The 15281-nt window shown below is 43.9% G+C and overlaps 1 protein-coding gene across 1 annotated transcript in view; it reads left to right on the top strand.

Moving 5' to 3' along the window:
* PIWIL1 (piwi like RNA-mediated gene silencing 1) overlaps positions 1–15281 on the top strand; it is a 245590-nt gene that overhangs the window by 86861 nt on the left and 143448 nt on the right. Inside the window, 1 exon segment of the mRNA XM_029571500.1 lies at positions 6878–6989. Coding sequence (XP_029427360.1) covers positions 6878–6989 — 112 coding nt within the window.

Below are 15281 nucleotides of genomic sequence, written 5' to 3' on the forward strand. Positions count from 1 at the left end.
AAAATTTGCATGTTATGGAGGCAGTGCATGCAAACTTCCCCTCGTGCATATTTACTGTGGATATCCTGAAAACCCGACTAGCTGGAGGGTCCCCAGGACAGGGTTGGGGACCACTAAGAACATAAGAAAATGCCATACTGGGTCAGACCAAGGGTCCATCAAGCCCAGCATCCTGTTTCCAACAGTGGCCAATCCAGGCCATAAGAACCTGGCAAGTACCCAAAAACTAAGTCTATTCCATGTAACCATTGCTAATGGCAGTGGCTATTCTCTAAGTGAACTTAATAGCAGGTAATGGACTTCTCCTCCAAGAACTTATCCAATCCTTTTTTAAACACAGCTATACTAACTGCACTAACGACATCCTCTGGCAACAAATTCCAGAGTTTAATTGTGCGTTGAGTAAAAAAGAACTTTCTCCGATTAGTTTTAAATGTGCCCCATGCTAACTTCATGGAGTGCCCCCTAGTCTTTCTACTATCCGAAAGAGTAAATAACCGATTCACATCTACCCGTTCTAGAACTCTCATGATTTTAAATACCTCTATCATATCTCCCCTCAGTCGTCTCTTCTCCAACCTGAAAAGTCCTAACCTCTTTAGTCTTTCCTCATAGGGGAGTTGTTTCATTCCCCTTATCATTTTGGTAGCCCTTCTCTGTATCTTCTCCATCGCAATTATATCTTTTTTGAGATGCGGCGACCAGAATTGTACACAGTATTCAAGGTGCGGTCTCACCATGGAGCGATACAGAGGCATTATGACATTTTCCGTTTTATTCATCATTCCCTTTCTAATAATTCCCAACATTCTGTTTGCTTTTTTTGACTGCCGCAGCACACTGTACCGACGATTTCAATATGTTATCCACTATGACGCCTAGATCTCTTTCTTGGGTTGTAGCACCTAATATGGACCCCAACATTGTGTAATTATAGCATGGGTTATTTTTCCCTATATGCATCACCTTGCACTTATCCACATTAAATTTCATCTGCCATTTGGATGTCCAATTTTCCAGTCTCACAAGGTCTTCCTGCAATTTATCACAATCTGCTTGTGATTTAACTACTCTAAACAATTTTGTGTCATCTGCAAATTTGATTATCACACTCGTCTTATTTCTTTCCAGATCATTTATAAATATATTGAAAAGTAAGGGTCCCAATACAGATCCCTGAGGCACTCCACTGCCCACTCCCTTCCACTGAGAAAATTGCCCATTTAATCCTACTCTCTGTTTCCTGTCTTTTAGCCAGTTTGCAATCCACGAAAGGACATCGCCACCTATCCCATGACTTTTTACTTTTCCTAGAAGCCTCTCATGAGGAACTTTGTCAAACGCCTTCTGAAAATCCAAGTATACTATATCTACCGGTTCACCTTTATCCACAAGTTTATTAACTCCTTCAAAAAAGTGAAGCAGATTTGTGAGGCAAGACTTGCCCTGGGTAAAGCCATGCTGACTTTGTTCCATTAAACCATGTCTTTCTATATGTTCTGTGATTTTGATGTTTAGAACTGCTTTACATGATATCCTAAGTATGCAGTCTGTGCACATACGTCATGAAGTTTCATGAAATTGAGAGTGTACCATAGTAACATAGTATTGATGGCAGAAAAAGACCAAATGGTCCATCCTGTCAGCCCAGCAAGCTTCTTATGCAGGTTATTCCCAAGCCATATAGATAGAAGACAGTTGGTGTGGCACATACATGCTTCAGTGCCAAGGCATTGGACCCTATATCATATATATGACCACAGATAATGATCAAAGTGGGCCATCTATTCTGCCCAATTGAGATTTATCCTTTTATGATAAAAGTGCATAAAATTCCCTTAGTTTAAAATCTCTGCATGCTTCCACCTCATCAGTTAAAATGAAGCATTCTACACACCAGGTGCTGCCTAAATCTAAAAAGACACAATCCTTTTGTTTGGAGTCATGACTCTGAAAAGCCTTGGTGTGAAAAGGGAAATTTATATAAGGTCCAATGCCTTGGCACTGAAGCATGTATGTGCTACACCAATTGTCTTCACCAGTACAGAGATGATACCCATCAGTGCAGTCTCTGTTCGGTGCCAAACACTTATTGGTGCCATTCGCAAAGCCATGGCGCTGCTATCTATGAGGATGCCTTGGTATGGCAAATCCATTTTTTGTGCAGGGAAATCGAAACAAGACCAAAGACTCAGATTTTGGTTCCTGAATTTTTTTCATTGCTTTTTCCTAGAGCTGACCAACATTTCATGCTTAAGATATGAATGCATTTTGGAAAACATTGTTTTACTGATATAACCACCTCCTTCCTTGGAATTGGTATAGTCAGTTTTAGTGTCATTGACACCTCAGATAGAAAGCTAGTCCACTATTCCAACTTTTCAGGCTAGAGAAACTTATCACAGCCCAAGTGTCATGATTCACCTAGGGAGAAGATGTCAAAGGGACCTTCTGATTTGCAGGAAAACTTTGAATCTTCTTGTATTGTTCCATCATACCACTAGGATGAAAAAGATTACTGGCCTTCTATTGGATCCCTCTCCACAACCTCCTAGGAGTAGGTCTTTTCCTTAGGATATGGAATATCCCACTTTTGTTCAAAAGGTGGCTGAAAAGATTCCTTTCTTCCATGTGAAGAAGAAGAATCTAGAAAAGATTTCTTTGGTTTTGTTTGAAGTTTATTGAACATCTGAAGCAAGTTGTAGCAGTACCAATACACTTTAAGACTTTCAGACAATGATATGGCAGACACCAACACAACCAGGCTTTTAGAGACTGGGAATCAAGGTTCAGTCTTGTCCTGGCCATCATATGGTCCAACGAACCCCACCAAATTATAGTGATCAGTTTTAAAGGCAAAAAGATCTAAAACTCATTCTAATACACTGGGAAAAGACCTTGCCTTACTGGATGGATAACATGGCAAAAAATGTTTTCCAATCAGCCATGGTAAGTTCTAGAATAGCTGTGCCTCAAGTTATTCATGAGGCAATACAGTGGGCTCTTGAGTTACGACCGGCTTGACTTACGAGCAACTTGGGTTATGACCAAGTTGACTGTCTTGAGTTATGACCAACTTTGACAAAAGCATTTTAGAGAGAGAGAGCACAAGCCTAGTCATAATGCCCTCCTACTAGGTAGGTATTTATACCTCTATATGAGGCCCACCTAGTTACTCGAGGTGAGGTTTAGATATGGGTTAGGGGCCACTTTGACATTCAGAGTGAGACGTTCGAACAGAACAGTGTACCCTTGTGAAAATTTGATGTCCTTCAGAGTGAGGAAACCCACCCAAAGATGAGATTTGTACAATGTTCTCTCAACCTAGCTTGATGTTAACCAGGTAGAGAGTCTATCAAGCTAGGTTGAGAGAACATTGTACAAATCTCATCTTTGGGAACATTACAACATTCTTTCATGTTATGTTTAGGTTAGGGGTGCTTTTGGGAGGTTTGGAACGCATTATGGGTATTTCCATTATTTCCTATGGAAAACATGGTCTTGAGTTACAACCAACCCTCTGGAACCAATTGAGTTCGTAAGTCAAGGGTCCTATATAGATAGATCTATCTATCTATCTATCACCCTTGACTTATATTCAAACATGAAATCCTGTAATGTGATAGACTTTATAGGAGCCTATCTCAATACAACATAGGGAAACCTTTTCTTCCTCTGCATGGAGCAACAGTCTTGATAAACAAAATCCTATCACTCTCTGAAAAAAGTTACAGCATGCTTTTTTATATAGATGTTAGAGCACATGGCAGTAACAATCTGTCACCTCTTTCACATACCTTGCCATAACACTAGCTTAATGGCATCTAAAATTCCAGTGGACCAGCATCTCCAATTGCTGTCTCACAATATGCAAATATCTGCCACTCTTGTCCATTTTCTGAAATGATATTTAAACCATTCCATCCTACTCAGTTCTTTCATCAACCTCACTTTCAGGAAATAATAATGAAAGGTGTTTCCAAATAGGGTTGGGATGCTCATTTCAATCACCTCTGTTCTCAAGATTGGTAAAAGGAAAATTACTTCATACAAACCATCTAGAATTGAGAACCATATTCAGTGCTTGCAGAGTCTAAAGAATAAGGTAGTCTTATCTAAATAGACAAATCAAGTAGCTATATTCCATATCAACAAATGGGGAGGGACAGACACTTTCAGTCTTTTGTCAAGAAGCCTGAAAGATTTGGAAATAAGCAATTTTCCAAGAATGCTTTTTCAAACTATCCCAGGGAGAGAACACCACTAGACAAAATATTACTGGTTATAGTCACCCGAATGGACATTAGACAGTTAAGTAGCCCAGGAACAGTTTTGTCTATGGGGCACTTGGAGTATAAAAATTTTGCAACATTTTAAAACAAAGTTCTTATGTACTGCTCCAGGATGCCAGTAGAATACAGTCTGGTAGCAGATGCTTTCTCAGTTTTGCGGATCCAAGTCTGTTAGCTTATTTAAAATGATTTGCCTATCCAAGGGGTACTACATGAAGTATTAAAACGGTTCAGTTAATACATTTCCCCCCCCCCAATCCACGTAAACCAAGATATTTCAGAAGTTGAGAGAGGGGTCAAATGATTTTGATATCTTCCTTTTGGCCTTGCCAATTTTGGTTTCCATGACTATAGCGCCTAGTTCAAAATCTGGTAAAATTTATAGACATTCCCATCTCTGATCACACAAAGCGAGGGGAATCTGCGCTATCCCAGCCTTCAGTTGTTGGCTCTGACTGCATGGATGTTGAAAGTAAACTAGTATCTTTTCTCTAGTTGCTTTCTGAAATCGGCAAAGGTCTCCTAGCATCTAGAAAATGCTCAACGAGAAGATCTTATAACTTAAAGTGGAAAAGGTTCACTATTGCTAATCTACTTTACTTTACAAGACCCATTTACATGACCTGCTCTCATGTTGCTTCATCAGTCAATATTGAAGACTAACTATGACACAGTTCATCTTAGTGCTATGGTAGCATACTATGAAAACGGATTTCTCATCAACCTACAGTTGCCAGATTTGAAAAGGCCTTAAACCTCAGATTAAAGGTCCTGTTATATCCATGGGTTAGATTTGTAGTTCAGGCTCAACTCATGAAACTTCCATTTGAACCTTTGACCAAAGCAGACATGAAGTTCCTCTCTTTGGTAAATTTAAGTTTTAATAGCAGTTACATCTACCCATAGAGTAAGCAAACTACAAGCCTTGGTATTGTACTCTCCCTATAGTCAGAATTTCTATAACAGTAGTTTGAAAACTTATCCAAAAGTTCTCATTTCCATTTGACTCAGTCCATTGTCTTGCAGGACTTTTTCAAAGATCACATACCAATAAGGGTACTTGCCAGGTTCTTATGGCCTGGATTGGCCACTGTTGGAAACAGGATGCTGGGCTTGATGGACCCTTGGTCTGACCCAGTATGGCATTTTCTTATGTTCTTATGTTCTTATGCTAGTCATATATTGGACTGTAGAAGAGCTTTGTTAAATTTGCAAAGAACAAACTGCTCAGAAAGTCTTTAACTTTATTTTCAACCCAGTAAATCAGGGTTCTTTGGCTACAAAAAGAACTCTTTCAACTTGGATGGATGATTGCTTCTCCTACTAGTATAATCCATCGGACTCAATCGCCAAGGTAAAGTAAAAGCCCATCAAGTCAGAGCTACAGCAGATTCCTTAGCACAGCTTTGCTCTGGCTTTAAAGGGATCCATTTAGTGTTCCATCCATACCTTTACTGCTCATTTTTGTCTAGAAAATGTTTTGTGTCTACAGCCTCTGGCCTTATAGGGGTTGTATGCTCTACTGTAAAGTGTGTGTATAATAATTTTTATGCAACCCTTAGCTTGGGAGTCTTCTCTTGTGTGGCTGATACTTGTCCTGCGTGTCCACAGAGAAAGCAAAAACCTGTGACAAGTGTTATCCATAGGACAAATCAACCACACAGTCACACCCTCCTCCCCTGTAGAGTTGAATATTAGCTTGTTATAAAGACTGATGAAACTTGCACAGCAGTGTGAAAGCCCTTACACATTCTCAGACAGACCTTTTCAGTCTTTTGGAACTGAGAGCTAACTATCTTGGTGCCATCTGATGATGTATCCCACTTGTGTGGCTGATTTTGTCTTGATGGAGAACACATTTCACAGGTGAGCAACTGTGTAATGCAAATTTGATGTGATCACCAGTGGCGTAATAATTAAAACTGTTTTTTAATGTTTAAGAATGGGAAGACAGGTTCTATGATTTTGAAAACAAATATACATCCTCATCTTTGGATATTTCTTATGTTAGTCCAATACGTTATTACAACTTGGAAGAATCCAATTTTGTCTAGGACAGGGATGGTGAATTCCAGTCCTTGAGTGCCACAAACAGGCCAGGTTTTCAGGATATCTACAATGACATATGCATGCGAGAGATTTGCTAGTACATGCATATGTAGATATCCTGAAAACCTGGCCTGTTTGTGGCACTCGAGGACTGGAGTTTGCCATCCCTGGTCTAGGACCAAAACAGTCACTAGAGCTCCCTGTTTTTTAAAGATTACTTTACTTTTTAAAAGTCAAAGGCAGTGTTGCCTTTCTTTTTTTCTACATGAAAGATGAAACTGATTTAAAAAGAATTCAGAGAAAATATATATATAGAAGGCGAACGAATATACAAAGCAAAAGAACTTCTTAGAAAATTTTCAAAGGATGTCATAGTATTTTAGCCTTGTTGAATGTCTGGGTTCCGATCACATGTATCCTTGTGTATAATTTTGACATCCCTAAAATAAATTGAAATTTAACGACCAGGTGTGTATTGTACATAAGTTGCTTTTTGTTAATAAGACATTTTTATTTTCTCTTGTTAAATCCCTTAGGTACAACAACAAAACATACAGGGTTGATGATATAGACTGGGATACAAATCCAAAATTCACCTTCAAGAAAGCAGATGGCTCTGAAATTAGCTATATAGACTATTACAAAAAGGTGGGGATAAGTTAGAGCATTTCTTAAAGGAGTTCAGGCCCTATTGTTTTCTGTTGAAACATATCCAATACTTGCATGCATTAAGAATATATAATGGTGTTCTGGGCCAATGCAATAAAGCCAGCGCTAAAAAAAACCAAAACAGTGCACTTTTTTAAAACTACTGTGCTAAAGTTCTCATGTAAGCTAATTACTGTATATGTAGCAAGCATAGTAGTTAAAATATGCTAAAATGTGTTCTATAGAAAATGTGTTCTATAGAAAATTCATTTTAACTTCGCTATTTTACCCAGGGCATTAGAGATGGAAATTGTTTACCCTAAAGACTATCTTTCTGGTCGCTATTTCTTCTATTTAGATTTTGGAATTATAAGTTCTTTTGCAGAGATAGACCTTAATTTTGATTACGGAAGACATGGTTCAGCTGCAGACGATGCCATCCTGCTTTCCAAAGTAGTTTCTGATTTCCATCTTGGACAATCTCCTTGCCTTCGTGCAGACCAGGTGCAGATAAGGAGGATTGTGGAAGCCTTCAAGCCTTGGATGTCAAGACATCTTTGGCGATATCTCAGTCATGAACTCCTTCAGAAAATCAGAGGGGTTCACAAGGGTGAAGGGACCACTAAGGCAACGATGACCTGTTATATCAAGGAAGATATAGTTGCACTGGACCAGGTACAGAGAAGTTCCAATGATTTTTTTGGGATCCCCTATTTCTGGCAACTCAGTCTTCTGCCAGTATCTCTGGGAGACCAGTGCAGATAACTATGGAGTCATTTTGGACTGCCATTAAGGGATTGGAACAATCGTTAAGGGTCTAGATTTGATAATGTTATAGCAGTTGTTGGTCAAATTCAAAATCAGACTTCTGGGTAAGACCAAGTTATAAAGGGAAATACGCAGTGAATTTCTCTTTTGGAGCAAAAATGTGAGTCATTAGGTAAAAGTGATGTGACTTTGATTATGGGTCAGGAAGCCTGACAACGTAGGTTAGATATATTGGAGAATAATTCTAGGAGATTGTTAAATGTTCCTAAATCTTGCTGTTGCTCTTGAGTTGCACAGGAAGTTTTATAATTGAGGTCCTTAAAGTTCCTCACTCTTCAATTCCACCTATTAGTAAAACTTTCTGTTTATCTTCTAGGCAGGTACCCTTACCTAGTCCTCCTTCACAACCTAATCCTTTAGATAATTTGACAGCTATGTTACAGGATTCTCAGATTTAAATTTCTGGTTTTGCTACTTGTTGTATTTGCCCTTGATCTTGATAAAATATGGACTATGAAAATGTTTTTCTGTGCTGCTGATAAATGTTTTTTAGGCCAACAACTTGCTATATTTCCTGATGTCAATAGAGTGACTCAATTGAGATGGAAAGTCTTTTTGTTAAAAAGACGAGCATTATTTCTTCTCCAAGTTCCTTGTGTTTTGTTAAACTCTGTACTTTTAAGTATATTTTCTTTGATCCTGACCGGTTAGGTTTCTTGCAAAATAGGGAAAGACCCTCGATTGTACCCCCTTAGTTATTTCCATTGGTGTAATTATTGTAGAGCTTTTTCTTTTATTTTTCTTTCCTTTAGTTTGTGGTCTTACTTGACAACATATTTTGTTTTAAATTTTTTTTTAATGAAACATATCTTTGCCTATATATCTGGTTGTCATATATTTCTTTAATGTCAGTATTTATGACTGGAAATGTGTAAAAATCTTGAAAATAGAGTATAAAAATAGAATAGAAAATAGAGTATAAAAAGAAATCAAATATTGTTAGTTTAACCACAGTTGGCTTTTGCAGAGAATACTGGTGGGCTGATGTCAGAGCAGGGGTAGATATATATATATATCTCTCTCTCTCTCTCTCTCTACTGGTAGAGGTGCATAACCCACTGGTCATGGATTAACCTGTCTTCACTAGAGAAAATTATCAGGTAAAGAGTAATTTCTCAATAGCAGTATGAATTAGCCATGCTGCATAAGTGACATCATTAGGCAGAGCTGTTTCTCAAAGTTTGTAGAGCTTTTAGTTCTACTGAGCATGCGTGGTTCTTCCCTTGTGAATCGGCTTCCAGAAGTCTGCTTAGTCTGTTTTTTTGTCCCCACACTGCATGGACAGCGAACACTCTCTCCTGAGATTTTTTGATTCTTAAATCATGTAAGTAACCCCAAAACAGCACTTCTCAGTATAACCATGGCACAGAAGAATATCTCTGGCTTCAAATACTACTCTTGTGGCCACATTGTTGGTGACGGACAGCTGTAATTATTGTTGTTTGTGCTTAGTTCCAGACCCTTGACCCTTGACCAAGTGAACTGCCGTGACTGGCAGAATATAGTCTAGGGCCCAGAGGCAAAGGGCTGAAAAAATAGCACGCCTCTGGATGGAAGGCACTTTTTTTTTTTTGTCACCTGTAGGATTCTTCTCTGCTTCGTCTTCAGATAGTATTTGTATGGATACAGGCTGCAAAGGTAGGAGATCCTTCCATTCCTCACCCGAACAGAGAGAAGAATTGAAGAACCCAGAGAGCTGACCAGTCTCCATGGGGGGGCTACATGTGTTTAAGATATCATCAACGCCTAAAGTGTCGGCTAAACATGGATCCGTGCTGAAACAAAAGCGGTTGCATTCCATGTCTGGTGCACTGCACCTAATGCACAGAGCAAAAGGAACCACTTTGCACAACACATTATCGTGCACGATGCACTCATTTTAACTCAAATGGCACATACAGCACAAGAGCCGCACTACATCAAAGCATACAGCCCAGAGAAACTGAAAAAGGATAAGAAACCGGCAATAGATAATGCAGGCAAAGATAAAGACCATGCATCTGCCAGTGTGTTCCCTTCTATCATTGGGTATCAGAATTGTAGCAGTCCAGGAACAGGTATTAGTACCAGAGAAGTACATCTCACCACTGTCCCCCAAGTCTATGATCACAACAAGCAGTGGAGCAAATTATAGTTCCCTGTACGTACCTGGATCAGTCCAGACCGTAGGTTGCGCCTCCTGTCCAGCAGATGGAGACAGACCAAAACTGAAAGGATATCCTATATCAGGACAGAGCCTACCCTGCAGCCCTTCAGTATTTGTCTGTCTCCAGCAGATGGATCAGCTCACCCTGCGGTTCTCTGATCTTGGCTACTTAGCCCTTTCCCTGTTGGGTTTCTTCCCTCTTAAGGATCAAGCAAGTACCTCTTTATTTTGAGTAAAAAAAAAACCCCACTACCTTTTGGGCTCTGTTTTTTCCGATCAGGAGACAGTCCTGTCTCCTGGCTCTTGCGGGGCTTAGGGGGGCTTGGCAGTTTGTGTTTGACTTAGTCCAGGGGTCGGGAACCTATGGCTTGCGAGCCAGATGTGGCTCTTTTGATGGCTGTATCTGGCTCGCAGACAAATCTTTAATAAAAAAGTAAAAATCTTAACAAAACCCCCCACCCTCCTGATGCCCCCCAAGACCTCCAAAATTAATTTACTACAACCCCCCACTCTCCTAACCCCCCCCAAGACTTGCAAAAAGTCCCTGGTGGTCCAGCGGGGGTCCAGGAGCGGTCCGGGAGCGATCTCCTGGACTTGGGCTGTCGGCTGCCAGTAGTCAAAATGGCGCCGACGGCCCTTTGCCCTCACTATGTCACTGGGGTCGACCAATGGCTGCGGTAGCCCCTGTGACATAGTGAGGGCAAAAGGCCATCGGCTGCCAGTAATCAAAATGGCGTCGACGGCCTTTTGCCCTCACTATGTCACAGGGGCTACCACTGCCATTGGTCGACCCCAGTGACATAGTGAGGGCAAAGGGCCGTCGGCGCCATTTTGACTACTGGCAGCCGACAGCCCAAGTCCAGGAGATCGCTCCCGGACCGCTCCTGGACCCCTGCTGGACCACCAGGGACTTTTTGCAGGTCTTGGGGGGGGGGGGGGGGGTGTTAGGAGGGTGGGGGATTGTAGTAAATTAATTTTGGAGGTCTTGGGGGGTGTCAGGAGGGTGGGGAGTTTTGTTAGATTTTTACTTTTTTATTAAAGATTTGTCTGAGAGCCCTGGACCCCCGCTGGACCACCAGGGACTTTTGGCAGGTCTTTGGGGGGGGTGTTCAGGAGGGTGGGGGGTTGTAGTAAATTAATTTGGTAGGTCTTGTATGGCTCTCATGGAATTACATTTTAAAATATGTGGCGTTCATGGCTCTCTCAGCCAAAAAGGTTCCCGACCCCTGACTTAGTCTAAGCCCTGTTTTCCCGGTGATCCTAAGTGGGGTGAAACTGGTGGTCCAGTCACTTCCCCCTTACCTGGCTGCTTTTCCTATAGGGGCTTTTCTCCCCAAGCATTTTCTTAGGGAGGCTTTCTCTCTCTGTTCCTAGAAAACCCCCCCCCCAAAAAATTTAAAAAGCCACAAGCCGGACTGTTTTCACTTACTTTTTCCGGCAGCCAAGGTATTTAGAACGGAAGAGCGTGCAGGGTTCATTCGTCTGCCTCCACTCCTCCCGGCAGCAAAGTTTGTGCAGTCAGCTGTTTTTTTTGTAGGCAGATTGCGGTTCCTCTTCATTGAGACATGCCGCGATCTCAATGCTGCCTCGCTTGTGGTGAGCCCTCAACGTGTATTTCGAGTGAGGGTCTCTGCTCTTCTTGCTTATCGGGTGAGGAGGGCCCCTCCTTGGCAGCGCCGACGAAACAAACCCAAGGTCGCGTTTCCAGTTGCATGGCCAGGCCGTTCCCGGGTCGGCAGATTGCAGGAATAGGTGGCCATTTTGGGAGTTTCTGCAGCTCCTGATTCAGGGCTGCCCGGCGCTGGGGAGTCCTTTTTTATGGAGTCTCCCGCCCTCGGCAAGGCTAGGCCCTGTATTTCTTCAGAATTTGTGCTTCTTACGCACAAATCCTACCTGGCCAGCTTGCAGGAGGACTCTCCCTCAGGTCACCTACCGCCCAAACTCCACCCCCTCCGCCTGCTCAGGAGGCACAGGGGTCATTCTGGGTGCAGGTGGTTCCAGGGGCCCCTCCTTTACCTGATCCTCCGTCTCACCTGGTCTCTCAGGATCCGGACCAAAACCTGGACTTGGCGGGGACGCTCCCACCCCTGGAAGGGGATGAGCCCAGAGTTCTCTGTATGTTCCTAAGGGAGGAATTGGAACCCCTCATTCCCTTTGTTCTTCAGGAGCTAGGGATTGAGGGGCCCCTGGCGGATACTCTGACTGCAGGGCTGCCAAAGCACATGGACTCAGTCCTGGCGGGACTCAGGGCTCCGGCGTCTGCTTTTCCCTTTCACCCCATGCACAAATTGCTGTTGCTTCGGGAATGGGAGGCTCCCGAAGCGGGGCTCCATGTCGGGAGGGCTATGGACAAGCTTTATCCCCTCCCGGAAGACTGCCTGGACATGCTGAGAATTCCCACAGTAAATTCTTCCGTCACGGCAGTTACAAAGCACACCACTATCCCCGTGGTGGGTGCGGCGGCCTTGTAGGATGTGCAGGATCGCAAGCTCGAATTCCACCTTAAGTGTATCTTCGAGGTTCTGGCCTTGGGGGTGCGGGCGACTATCTGCAGCAGTCTCATGCAGCAAGCAAACCTCAGTTGGGTTCAACAATTGCTCGGCACCCAGGACCTCCCGTCTGCAGAGGCGGAGCAGGCTGAACGATTGGAAGGGGCCATTGCATATGGGGCAGATGCACTGTACGACCTCCTTCGCGTCCAGGGAAAAGCAATGGCCTCGGTGGTATCCGCCAGAAGGCTCCTCTGGTTGTGCAATTGGTCAGTGGGACCTGTCGTCCAAGGCGCGGTTGGGCACGCTGCCTTTTAAGGGTAAGTTGCTCTTCGGAGAGGACCTTGAGCAGCTTATTAATTCATTGGGGGAAAACAAGGTCCATAAGCTGCCTGAGAACCGACCGAAACAGTCTCTGGCGTTTGTGCCCTCCTGTTCACGGTTCTGGGGTCAACGTAGATATACTTCTCGAGGGCGCGGTGGCTCCTCTAGAGGTTATTCTTCCTGGTTTCAATCTTGGGCCCAGCCCTTTCGAGGTCGCAGGCCCTTCCGAGAAGGGGCCTCCCAGCGTACCACCCCAAAGCCCGCTTCCCAATGAAGTTCGGTCCACCCATTCCTCGGTTCCCAACCTAGGTGGTCATCTCTCCCTGTTTTTCAAGGAATGGGTCAAAATCACGTCGGACCAGTGGGTTCTCGCGATCATCCAAGATGGGTATGCTTTAGAATTTTCTCGATCTTCCGGACCTCTTCATAGTCTCTCCTTGCGGCCATCTGAAGCGGGATGCGGTGGACCAAACGCTTACCAGGTTACGGAGACTGTGCGCCATTGTCCCAGTTCCGGAGGAGGAACTTGGCGCAGGTCAGTATTCCATTTACTGCATAGTGCCAAAGAAAAGAGGGTACCTTTCGTCCGATCTTGGACCTCAAGAGGGTCAACAGGGCCCTCAAGGTGCCGCACCTTCGCATGGAGAGACCCTAAGAGCGATCATCGCGGCGGTTCATCCCGGCGAATACCTTGCCTCTCTAGATCTGACAGAGGCTTACTTACGCATTACGATTTGTCGCGACCACCAGAAGTATCTTCGTTTTCACATCCTGAACCAGGATGTTATACATGGTATTTATTCTCATATTAGCTACATGGACTTCCAAGCTTTAATTATAGCCTGTTTCTGAATTGTGTTCGCTAAGTTATATGTAAAGCCTGTTGCTGAATCGCTGTTCGTTGTAAACCGATTAGATGTTCCAAACTATTATTGGTATATAGAAAAACACTAAATAAAATACATTTTCAGTTTCGAGCATTGCCTTTCGGACTGGCCACCACGCCGCACACCTTCACCAAGGTCGTGGTGGTGGTGGTGGTGGTGGCGGCTGCTCTCCACCGAGAAGGAGTCTTGGTCCATCCGTATCTGGATGACTGGCTCATGCGGGCCAAGTTGGAGACTCGCTGCCGGCAGGCTGTCGATTGGGTCCTAGCTCTCCTCACCTCGCTCAGGTGAATAGTCAACTTTCTCAAAAGCAATCTTCAGCCTTCCCAGGTGTTGGAATTTCTGGGGGCATGCTTCAACACTCGGATCGGCAAGGTGTCCCTACCTCGCACTCAAGCTCTCAAGCTTATCGACCAGGTGTGCAATCTTCTCCCACTCCCGATGGCGTGAGACTACCACCAGGTCCTGTTGTCTATGGTGTCCACCATCGACCTAGTCCCCTGGGCGTTTGCGCATATGCGACCATTACAGAGAGCTTTGCTATCCTGCTGGCAGCCAGTGTCGGCACAGTTTCACACGGGTCTCCCGCTTTCGGCCTCGACCATCGCCGACTTGCAGTGGTGGCTTTCGCTCCCTTATCTTCTGCGAGGAATGCCTCTTCAGACTCCACAGTGGATGCTAGTCACCACGGATGCCAGTCTCTCCGGCTGGGGAGCAGTCTGCCAGTCTCAGACCACGCAGGGAGTCTGGTCCCCAGTTCAGTCCCGCTGGCACATCAATCGGCTGGAGGCCTGGGCTGTGTGTCTGGCTCTACAAGTGTTTTTGCCCCTGATCCGTGGCAAGGCGGTGATGGTTTTCTCCGACAACTCCACCACGGTAGCTTATATCAACCGGCAGGGGGGCACTCGGATTCGCCTGGTGGCTCTGGAAGCCAGCTGGCTCTTTGCCTGGGCCGAGCATCATCTGGATTGACTGGCAGCCTCCCACATATCGGGCAAGGAGAATTGCAAGCCGATTTTCTCAGTCGCCAGGGTCTCGATCCCGGAGAGTGGGAACTCTCTGACGAAGCCATGGAGTTGAGCATAAGAACATGCCATACTGGGTCAGACCAAGGGTCCATCAAGCCCAGCATCCTGTTTCCAACAGTGGCCAATCCAGGCCATAAGAACCTGGCAAGAACCCAAAAACTAAGGCTATTCCATGTTACCGTTGCTAATAATAGCAGTGGCTATTTTCTAAGTCAACTTAATAGCAAGTAATGGACTTCTCCTCCAAGAACTTATCCAATCCTTTTTTAAACACAGCTATACTAACTGCACTAACCATGTCCTCTGGCAACAAATTCCAGAGTTTAATTGTGCGTTGAGTGAAAAAGAACTTTCTCCGATTAGTTTTAAATGTGCCCCATGCTAACTTCATGGAGTGCCCCCTAGTCTTTCTATTATCTGAAAGAGTAAAAAAACGATTGACATCTACCCGTTCTAGACCTCTCATGATTTTAAACACCTCTATCATATCTCCCCTCAGCCGTCTCTTCTCCAAGCTGAAAAGTCCTAACCTCTTTAGCCTTTCCTCATAGGGGAGCTGTTTCCTTCCCTTTATCATTTTGGTAGCCCTT

Source organism: Rhinatrema bivittatum, chromosome 11 (assembly GCF_901001135.1).
Source record: "Rhinatrema bivittatum chromosome 11, aRhiBiv1.1, whole genome shotgun sequence".
Classification (NCBI taxonomy): domain Eukaryota; kingdom Metazoa; phylum Chordata; class Amphibia; order Gymnophiona; family Rhinatrematidae; genus Rhinatrema; species Rhinatrema bivittatum.